This window comes from Procambarus clarkii, chromosome 51, assembly GCF_040958095.1.
Source record: "Procambarus clarkii isolate CNS0578487 chromosome 51, FALCON_Pclarkii_2.0, whole genome shotgun sequence".
In the NCBI taxonomy this organism is placed as follows: Eukaryota; Metazoa; Arthropoda; class Malacostraca; order Decapoda; family Cambaridae; genus Procambarus; species Procambarus clarkii.
Window position 1 is genome coordinate 21,748,930 of NC_091200.1, and position 11,634 is coordinate 21,760,563.

General features: G+C 36.7%; 1 protein-coding gene across 1 annotated transcript in view; it reads left to right on the forward strand.

Moving 5' to 3' along the window:
* The window catches only part of LOC123774574 (glycolipid transfer protein), a 32,708-nt gene extending 23,804 nt beyond the window's left edge, over positions 1-8,904 (forward strand). Inside the window, exons 3-6 of the mRNA XM_045768953.2 lie at positions 781-836; positions 1,284-1,402; positions 4,900-5,050; positions 7,584-8,904. Coding sequence (XP_045624909.1) covers positions 781-836; positions 1,284-1,402; positions 4,900-5,050; positions 7,584-7,766 — 509 coding nt within the window. The 3' untranslated portion in view covers positions 7,767-8,904. The remainder of the gene's footprint in view (positions 1-780; positions 837-1,283; positions 1,403-4,899; positions 5,051-7,583) is intronic.
* The last annotated feature ends 2,730 nt before the right edge of the window (positions 8,905-11,634 follow it).

The following is an 11,634-nucleotide window of genomic DNA, read 5'->3' on the forward strand; positions in this document are numbered from 1 at the left end:
ACACACACACACACACACACACACACACACACACACACACACACACACACACACACACACACACACAGGAAGCAGCCCATAACAGCTGTCTAACTCCCAGATACCTATTTACTGCTAGGTAACAGGGGCATCAGGGTGAAAGAAACTCTGTCCCTCTGTTTCCCCCGGCACTGAGATTGAACCCTGACCCTAGGATTACGAGTCCTAAGTGCTGTCCATTCAGCCACAGGCCCCTACCCCCATACTCGACCTGTGAGCAGTAGTGCAGAAAGATTATATAGAGCACAAAAATTCTTAAGCAGAAGGGTATGACCAAATCATGTACAGGCATTTAACACATTGTTCATTTTTTAATTATTAAAACTATATATTTTTTGCTTTACACTGGACTAGGTTATGCTATGGTAGGCTCAGTTAGGTTAAGATGCGTTATGTTAGATAGGTAAGTTTTAATTCTGCAAAAATTTAATTTTTTAACTTTGTTGGTTCTCATGAACACTGTATGAATTCATAAAGTACATTATACAAATTTATTTTACACATCTGTCATGTTCTTTGCATGCATAGTATTATGAAGGATTATTATTACTATTTATTATTATTACCAGTATTATATTAATAATATTATTATTATTATTATTATTATTAGTTATTTTTATTATTATTGAGAAAATCTAATGGAGCAATGACGTGACTCAAACCAGCAATCATGGTATGCCCAGCCACTCACTTTACCCCTGTACCCTGACATTATCATAGTGAATTTTTTTTTTTTTGCAGATCTACTTGGGACGACATTTTATATTGTGAAAAAGGATATGTCAGGCAACATAGAGGTACTGTATGTGAAACTTGTATTGTAGATTCTTAGACTGTATTTTGATATAAGGTAATTTGTAACTATTGTCCAATACAGTACTATCAAATACTATTAGTACAAATTATAGTAATAATTAATGTTGTTTTTATTTTGAGATTTGTTTTAAATGGAATAGGTGTGCCTATTTCACCTTTCATTTAACTGGAAATTGAGTATGAAGTGTTTTATTAATTGAGATGAAGATTTTAGCTAGTGTTACTATACAATACAGTATAAGATTTTGCTTGGCAAATGGTAATTTCATCACAGTTTTAGCAGTATTTAAGCTTACATTCTCTTACTCAAGTGCTGATTAAAAATAATTTTGCAACATATTTTGGGGGATTTAATTTTGATGTGGTTCATTTGTTTTCAGTTTTCCAGGTCTGAAATTTATAATCTCTTTGATGCATTGACATTTCAGAAGCTTTATAAGACATACAACAAGGCCCCAGAGAAGTATAAGTATCTCAATGATCTCATTTTTGAAGAGCGAAATGACCCTAACATATTTGCAGTAGATGCTCTGCTTTGGCTCAAAAGGTAATACATTATTTTGTTCTTCTTTACATTATAAGGTACTGTACAGTTCTGTACTGTGAATGACTTCTGTAGAATAAGTTCTGTACTACACATAGCAACAGCTCAAGAGATTCGTCAAGCAAATTTTGCCACAGAGTTATGGTTCGGTTGTTATAGAGAAATTTGCTGGAGAGATAGATGAATGAGGAAAATATAATGAGATGGTTTGAGCATTTTTAGTGTATGATGATGGAAAACTGGTGAAGAATGTAGTGTATTCAAGTGGATTTGAAGATAGTAGGAGACAAGAAAGAATGGTAAGAAGGACATGGTATGTGTGTGAGGAAGCATGAAGTGAGTGTGGACATCACTTAGGATATAGCATGGACATGGCTGGGTGGAAGCAATGTGTAATAAGGGAGTAAATGTATATACTATACAGTGGAACCTCGAGTGACGAGCGACGCCAGTTACAAGCATTTAGAGTAACGAGAAATCCACTCGCAGAAAATTTGTCTTGACTGATGAGCTTTTGCTCGATTAACAAGCGTTCCTGCTGGTTCTCGGACACCTCCAACGACAGTGTTATTGCTGTTTCGCAAGACGGGTTTTCCACATGACGAGCTCGGTGCCGGAACAGATTAAATTCATTAATCGAGGCGCCACTGTATATATATACTGAACTGTATAATGTATATGACAATTTATGATAAGCACTTTACACCTGGTCCTGGGGAGGAGTGGGATACTGTTGTGGAGTAGTAGTGCTTATTTATCTGTGATGCAGTCCATTGTATTGTGAATGATATAGATGTACTGTAATGAATGAAAGTTATAATTTTATTGTTTTATTATGTATAATATCTATAGTCTTCTTTTATTGTATTACTTATCTCTTTTTCCTGGGGGAATGGTGAAAGTGCTGATAATCAAAATAGAAATCCTAACTGTGGTTATTGTTCTTGTATATAAGAGCCCGTGGAGGTCAATGCACCCTAGAACCAGCTGAGGTCATCGTACCTATCGAATTAGCTGAATTCACCACACCTAGACCCCATAGGGATTACCACACCATACCCCATGGTGGTCACAGCATTTAGAGCCAGCTGAAGGTCCCCAGATAGAAATTCTCAGCAGTTTTAAGACCAACAAAGGAAAATAGAATATAGCTTGGAAAACCCTCACAAACCCAGCCCTAAACATCATCCTACTTGGTGACTTCAATTTATGACATTTAAAATGGAAGAATGTGGCAAATACAGTTTATATCGGAGAGTGTCCCAGGAAGCAGTCTAAATGAACAGTCACACAAATGACGTCTTGCAAATGTGTGACAGATTTGCCTTATATTGTACCAACAAATAATAGAAGCAACTTGAAAAGAAAACATCTTAGAATTTATTTTTACAATAATAACTAGTTAGGAATATAATGATTACAAATACATCTTACCCAGATCACAACTCAATCGAAATTCAGACAAACATGGGCAGTAGACTTGTTCGGCCAATCTTAAATCCAAGAGCAGGAGATTCAACAAATTTAGTTTTAATAATAAACTGATTAACTGGGAACTCATAACCCAAGACCTCACAGAAATAAGCTGCGAAGAACATCTCGATAATACAATCCTAAATCAGTGCCTTGAGGAAATAGACACTTGAGCATTAGAAAAATGCTCAAATCACATACCATTAAGAAAAAGAGAGAAAACATGCAAATTGGAGTCAGAACAGCATTCCCTCTGTAGCCAAAGAAAACATATATAGCAGAACAGCTCAAACATCTCACCTTATCCCAAGAATGACAAGGAAGGCTACCTTATGATGATTTAGAGAAATAGAAACGATTTATTACGATCTAAGTTGAAACTACAAGAATCATATAAAATCCAGGACAAGGAGAGTAAAAGGCTATCAGTGAAATAGAGCGGAACCCAAAAACACTTTTTCTCCAATGCAAAATCTAGGTCAAAAACTATATCTTGCATTGGGCCCCTTGCATAAGGGTGATAGAACTGACACTGATGACAACAAAAAAATTATTGAAATACTGAGGATACAGTATGCTTCTGTTTTCAGTGAACCACTGAACACACTGAAATTCTTTAGACTAAACAAATTCTTCATGAATGTGATACCAACATCAAATCATATATCAGATGTCGTCCTAGCCCTACTGGACTTTGAAGTAGCCATAGACAGCATGCCCATGCACTTTGCACCAGGACTAGATTCCTGGAATTCTATATTCATCAAGAATTGCAAAAAGCCACTATCACAGAGCCTACATACTGGCATTATCCCTGACATACTTAAAACAGAGTGACTTTGTGCCACTCCAAAAAGAAGGCAATAAAGCAGGTGCAAACAATTATAAACTGATAGCATTAACATCACATGCCATAAAGTTCTTTGAAAGACAGCTCAAAAGTAAGATCACAAAACACGTGTAATCAGAGCTTCTACATAACCCTGAACAACCTGGCTTCAGAACATGGTACTCCTGTCTCTCACAATTGCTAGACCACTATGATATGGCCTTAGATGCCATGGAAAACAAGCAAAATGCTGATGTAATATACCGTACACAGACCACAGATGATACTTCTTAAGACATTAGTGCCCTCATGAGTGCCCAAGTAGGATAGCACTATTTCAGGGGTCCGTCTAATTACCACAAGCTTCCACAAGCTACACAAGCTTCACAAAGCTTCCTGGCAATACGTTAGTAATGAATAAATATGATATGTTAGGTTAGGCTGACCTAACCTGACCTAACCTAACCTAACCTAACCTAACCTAACCTAACCTAACCTAACCTAACCTAACTTAACTTAACCTAACCTAACTTAACTTAACCTAACCGACGCTTGGATTGTCGACTTGATTTGGCGTCACCAGCTCTTTATTTTCGTCTAATTTCATTATAAAAAGATACTTTTTCAGATTAAAATTATGTTTTTTCATGTTGTACATTCATCACCAACATTATAATGAGTAAATATATCATATTTATTCATTACTAACGCATTGCCAAGAAGCTTTGTGGAGCTTGTGTAGCTTGTGGTAATTAGACGGACCATATATCAGTGGTATACCTTCAGGAAGCCTCCGGGGCTCAGCCAGAAACTGGCATTTCATTACACACAGAGATCACACTAACGTGATGCATCAAATGAACAAAGCTCAGTCGATTAAGGTGTAGCTCAGTCGATTAAGGCAGTGTCTGGGATGCTCCCGGACACAGGTTCGAATCCTTGTCACGGCCCTTGTGGATTTGTGACATTTCATTACATTCAACGCTGGTTTTTTGCCACTATGTGCACACCAGATTCAGGCCCTGGAGTTTGGTAGGCCCATGCAAATCCATAGGCCTGGTAATTTTGTGAATATCTGTGGTACCAGTGTCATCATAGTTGCATATTTATGTAAAAATTGCAGATACTATATTTCTTTAGTAATTATCTACTATAGATAAAAATTGCAATGTATCATAGATTTTGTCTTCATCCACAGAGCCTTGGAATTCACAGTGCTGTTCATAAACGGAATCTGTGAGGAGGAAGACAAGGGCATGCGGTCAGAGAAACTTGATCACCTGGCCACTGAGGCATACAATCAAACCCTGAAACATTTCCACAAGTGGCTAGTACAAAATTTGTTCAAGGTAAATAGTTATTATTTGCACTTGTTAATGAGTACAAAATTTACTTTTATTCGTTATTTGCATGCTTGTGTTAATATGTACAAAATTTATATTTATTCATTACTTGCATGCTTGTCCCTTTTCTAGATCATATTGCTTTATTCAGTATAAATTTGTTAAATTTTTTATTATATTTTTATATGGTTTATTATATTGTTATATGGTTTTTTGTCTTCCCAAGCGGGTCAGACACCTGTTGACCATTGGTTTATATTAAAAAAATAGTGATTTGAAACTTAGGCTCAGTTGACCCTAGTTGTCCATCGAGGTGCTATTGTGAGGTTTGCTTGACTCCTAGTTTAGCAGGTCTTCCCAATTCACTTCACTTCATAGGTTAAGGGACATAATCAGTCTCATCTTAATTTGGTTAGAGGCTCCTTAGGGGTTAGGCCTCTCAAATACAGAGTTAGTAGTGATGCCACAGTCAAGGTTGTTGTGCTCAATTTATGGACCCCAATGAACATAAATTTTGCCTTGGGTATTCTGGATGCAGAAGTTCATTTACCCATGTGAAAATCTATATTAAATGGGTCTTCATTCTCTTTAACCCCTTCATCTCATTGGGTAGTTTGTGAGGCTGCATTAAATCAGCAAATACACTGCCATAAGTACGTGCAGTGATTACAAGTCTTTAAGTGACGTTTGAGTGGAGTCTAGGTGTAGCTGGAGTCCCTGGTTAGGTCATTTGACACCTAACCAGGTAATGGTCTATGTTAACTTATAAGAATATACCTTGTGACACTATGGTCATATTGGACACACGACACCTCATGAGACATTTCACTGCACAGTATACCATTTTCTGGTATAACTTTGTAACTAACTTGTCAAAACATTATCAGATAGGAAAAATTGCCCTTGTTAACATCCACAAGGAAAAGATTGCAGTAACAGAGGCACACAGCTCAGGTGTGGGATGGGCCACCCCCCCATCTGACACACTCTAGATGGGAGAGTGCCATCTGGAGAGTGACTCTTCATTGCCAGACTTTAGAAGATCTTTATAGTTTACTTCATTTCAGCACAACAGTGGTAGTGTTTTCACAGATAAGTCAGATCAGTGTGCACTTAGGTCCATCCTCCTGCATCACAAGCTGGATCTTTAAAGCCAGTACCACTGAATTCATAGTATGTGTGTTGATATGTACAAGAAGTATCCTCCACCAGCCTTTCTTCTTTAGTTGATTGCATTACATTCTCCAATGTCACCCTGCCCCAAGTACATGGCAAGATCATTTGCAAAGTTCCTTGTCACATTGGGGCTGAAAGTAGCCTAGAAGCTGGCATGCATAGCAGTATCTTGAGTGAACCTTGGGTGTTGGTTTGGAAAGCAACTAAGGGAGCCTTGTTCAGAATTTGAAATTTTTCTTCAGTCATGATTCTAGTCTGCTTCAAATTAAGTATAATGTTGTTCTCAGATTTTGGCCATACTATAAGTATATTACTCTTTAGCAGATTGTGTGCATTCAAAAATAATCATATTGTGGCTAATTGGCTTGGAGTCAGCAAATCTTTGAATCCATAGTATTTATGTAAAGTCCACAACTTGCAAAACCTTACTCTACAGTCGTACATTAATAAAAAATATATATATACTTCAATGAAATATCTAGAATTTCCTATTAGATATTCAAGTCAATTTTATATGGTTCACTTTTGTAAGAGATGTAATGGAATATATCTTCACATAAAACTGAGAGTTGACTGCATGCGGACAGCTTAAGATGACAAGATTCAGGAAAACAATTGTGACAATGAGAAAACAGAGCATAAAATTGTGTACAGTTTGATTTCAACAAAATTATTGTTGGCAAATATTAAATTAGAAAATGCAGGAAATATTGAAGAGAAAGTGATTAATGAATGTAGCATATGAATAATGAATGGCTGTAGCACCTGAATAATGAATGGCTGTAGCACCCGAATAATGAATGGCTGTAGCACCCGAATAATGAATGGCTGTAGCACCCGAATAATGAATGGCTGTAGCACCCGAATAATGAATGGCTGTAGCACCCGAATAATGAATGGCTGTAGCACCCGAATAATGAATGGCTGTAGCACCCGAATAATGAATGGCTGTAGCACCCGAATAATGAATGGCTGTAGCACCCGAATAATGAATGGCTGTAGCACCCGAATAATGAATGGCTGTAGCACCCGAATAATGAATGGCTGTAGCACCCGAATAATGAATGGCTGTAGCACCCGAATAATGAATGGCTGTAGCACCCGAATAATGAATGGCTGTAGCACCCGAATAATGAATGGCTGTAGCACCCGAATAATGAATGGCTGTAGCACCCGAATAATGAATGGCTGTAGCACCCGAATAATGAATGGCTGTAGCACCCGAATAATGAATGGCTGTAGCACCCGAATACTGTATGGCTGTAGTATCCGAATGACAAGTGTGAAAATAAAAATGGTTTTAAGTATTGTTTACCCAATACTTTCTTTATAAATTTGTACTGATAACATATATTTATTGCAGATGGTGGTAAAATCAGTCCCATATAGATCAGACCTGGTTAAATCTATGTACTTTGGGAAAACTGGCTCAGAGAAAACACTCTATAAGGACCTTCTTGCTTATATTAAACAATTGGAAACCAATTTAAAAGTAATAGTACAAATGTATGATGAATGGGGCCTTGATAGTGACAAGAAGGTATAATTATGGATGACCCAAGACGTATGTAAATATATTATGCCTTGGGAACATCAGTTTTGGATACTCTTTAATTTTTTGTGTGCATCTACACACACACACAAGTATACATATGTACACACAAATGAACCTGCCAAGGTTGACCTGAAAGTCACTCAGAGAAAATCAGATGCTCTAGAGATAGACATTAAAAGTACAGTACCTCTAGGAGCCAGCGATTACTGTGTCCTGATGCTCGACTAATTATTGGAATAGTTCAGAATACTTTACTTCATATATGTAAGTTCAGCTTTAGAGTGCAGTGCTAGTGTGGAGCCACATTTTTAGATCACAAAAGCTTGGAAATGTTCAGGGTTTACCACAAAGCTTTTCACATAAATATATCACATAAGCTTCGGTGTAAGCCTAGTATTTTACAGCAAAATTTTGTCCAAGAATTATAAGTGTTGAACTTTGGGCAAGAGAGTTAAATTTCTCATTCTAGTAAAGACTCGGGTTTTGTGTTCAATCACGTGTGGACAAAGATGAACTGTTCACAGGGGTCGGACCAGGATAATGGGGAACACATGAAAACTGAAGAGGTCAAGGGTCCAAAGTTATGCAAAAAAAGTCTTCAGTGGAAGGGGAGAGTAAAATACATTTGGAGAGGAAGTAATGTAGGGGAAAACCTCATACACAAATTCAAATGTTAATATGCCAAAGCTCATAGGATTTGAGAGTCATCCCCAAGTTCATTCAGGGTTACGAGGCAGCTTATGCCTTTCGAACTCACATATGGGAAAACAAACAAACACACACACACACACACACACTCTGGTTTATTTCTGTAAAGAAAAAATGTTTATGACCAATTTAATTTTGTTAATTTCTGTACATGCTGTACATAAGAGTATCACATTAATAAGTCCTCATTATTGATGAGTGCATAATATTTTTGTTATAATCAATTGTTATATTTTCCAGTATTCCTGCGCACTTAATTACAGTTCATTAAGTGTTGTGAAAAATGTTTCTAATTACTATTAATGTGATCTTTTGTGTACAAAATTTTATCTAAATATTTTATCTTTAAAATCTACTACTGAGATACCCATATAAATTCACAATTTATTTGATAATAATAATTAATAAAAATAAAAATAATGATATTTATTTAGAAGAGTGTGCGTACAAAGAACATAAAAGGAAGGGACAATTGTAGACATAGGTGTTGCACAAACTAATGAAGCCACTGTTCCGCAAAGCCTGACTCCGTCACAAGGCTGACTAAATATACAGTATATGCTAGGGATTTTCTCATCTCTGCATTAAATATATATTGAGTGGTGACTACACATTCGAGACACATGCAGCAGTTGTACCATGCACTTGGAAAATTTCCCTCTATCATATTTACATATTGCAGTACACATATTGAAAAGATTGCATGACAAAATATTTCTAGCAGTGAGGCAGTAGCTTACTGAGGCATTATATGCAAATCAAAACTTTGCATAGTGCAAATACCTCATGAAAATTATACATTTTGTAATAACTTTTATTTATACCATAAATATTTAGTAACACAGTACATGTCCATGAATATAGTACAGTATATTGTTGTTGTTGTTGTTGTTATAAATTCAGCTACTAGGAACAAAAGTTCCAAGTAGCATGGCCTATGGTGAGCCCATAGTGGACTTGCACACACATACAGTATGGTACTGTACTTTCATTAGATAATAATCTGTGGTGTATAGTAGTGGTTAACACATTCACCCACTCGACTTGTAAACGAAAATGCCCCAGATCCAAATTCTGGTCAGGGTGGGATGACTGGGCACTGTTCCTTCAATGTTTGCTCCTGTGCACTCACAAGTAATTAGGGATATATCCGTATGTAAGAAAATATTGCTGATCATATTTGGTGGAAAATAGAGCGCTCAATAATGTAACCAGTACTAAGATCTATGCACCAGTAAAAAAAATTAGCACACTAATAGATTATGATTACAATAGTGTGTGGCGCTAGAAGTGGAGCTGATCTCTGTAGAAATTTAAATTTGTTACTGGCTCTACCATATTTATCTATTGAATAGGGATGAGATTTCACACAATGAAAATGATGAAACACTAGATAACTGATCCAAGGGAACAGAATAACTAAATGGCTAGGGTATGGGGGGAACCAATCTCATTGTCCGCTTAGCCAGCAAGGAGTGAGAGAGCAACCTTCTAGATACAATACCAGAAAATGAAAATAAACATTCATGAATATACAGTACTTATGATTTATATATACAGTAGTGTACTTTCAAAACTATTGTAAACAATGATTTAGTAAGAAGTAACTAGGAATTGAAAAATATGAAGACCTTTTAATAATTAAATTTTATTATACATTCTAAGAATTAGCTTGTGGGAGGATAGGTTATTTTCTGTATTGCAGAAAGGCATAACCTTTTTTAGTGTATTGTAGGAGATTAATCAAGAAGGGTAAAGTGAGTGTTCAAATACTACCAATTACATATTACTGGTAATATAATTTCAGACATTTAGCTGTTAATTTATTTTATTTTTGATAAACTTTTGTTATTAAAACAAAGTTCAGTGTGATAGTTTGGTATGTCTTACTCTTGGCATGTGAAGGCACTCACAAATGTTTCAACAAACATGTGAGGTCTTGCTGCAGTCTTTAACACTTGAATGAGCTTTGGAAGATTGTGTGCTCAGTGCATTTGATAGGGGAAGTAACTTACAGTATATGAATGATCCTCATTTGATATGGGGACAGTTTACATGAACAAGTCACCTTTGATATGGGAAATAGTTACTATTTCATAAAGGAAGCAGCTGATTTAATGTGACAGTGTTACATTACATTCAAAGTTTTTCTTGAGATTACATTAGTATCAGACTAGTTTGCATGATGACTGGGAGCAACTGTTACCTGCTCTTGCTCCATAATAGACCTGTGTGCAAACTCTGGTTGTACAAGTTTGATACTGTGGATAAAGCAGTGCCATGACAGTACCCAATCATGACTACTTCACCAAGGTAGGAGAAACAATTTTGTTATTACTGTATATAATATTAATATTTATATCTGGTAGGGTCACCTCAATTGCTCTCCAAGTTCAGGACTGGTCTGGCCAAGCCTTAAAATGATGCACCAGACTTCTGAAACCAGCCCCTGCCCACTGAGAGCCAAGAGCAGAATCTGACTTTACTCTTTATGAGGTGAGAGTAGCTTGAGGATCAGAGATGAACCTTAAACTAGGAACAAAAATAAAAATGGGACAGTATAACTGCAATCACACAAGCAACAGCTTGAAGAAAATTTGGTTCCCACAAATAATGAACTAAATGACTGCTTCTTTGGTGTGAACAACTTGACTAATATGCACCTGACCATGTAATAGTCCAGGTCACCTGAGGTCCCGAGCCTGCCCCTTTGCTCGCTTACTTGATCACAGCATTAGGAGCATGCTTAACTCTTCAACTGTGCATATCAACCAGAGTGGTTTGATCTGTGGTGGTCATGTGTACCCGGGTCGTTTGATCGGCAGTGCACATGCCAATCAGGGTAGTATTTAGGTCCAGAGTAAGTTTTGAAGCCCTCATGGGTACATAGGGCTCACATCTGCTTGCTCAGACCTCTAGTGAACAGATGCCATCTTGAAAGAAAAAAGTGGTACCCCCTCCAAGGCATAAGGGTCTTGGTACTAATATAGCAAACATGAGTTTGCTATAGTCTTTAATTAAAGAGTTTCAAATAAAGATATGATAGAGCCCAATAGGTTCGGGTATTGGTGATTATTGTGCAAGCTATATATACTGTATAATATCCATAAGAAGATAAATCGATCTAATGTTTCAGTAAGGGAAGTCAGAT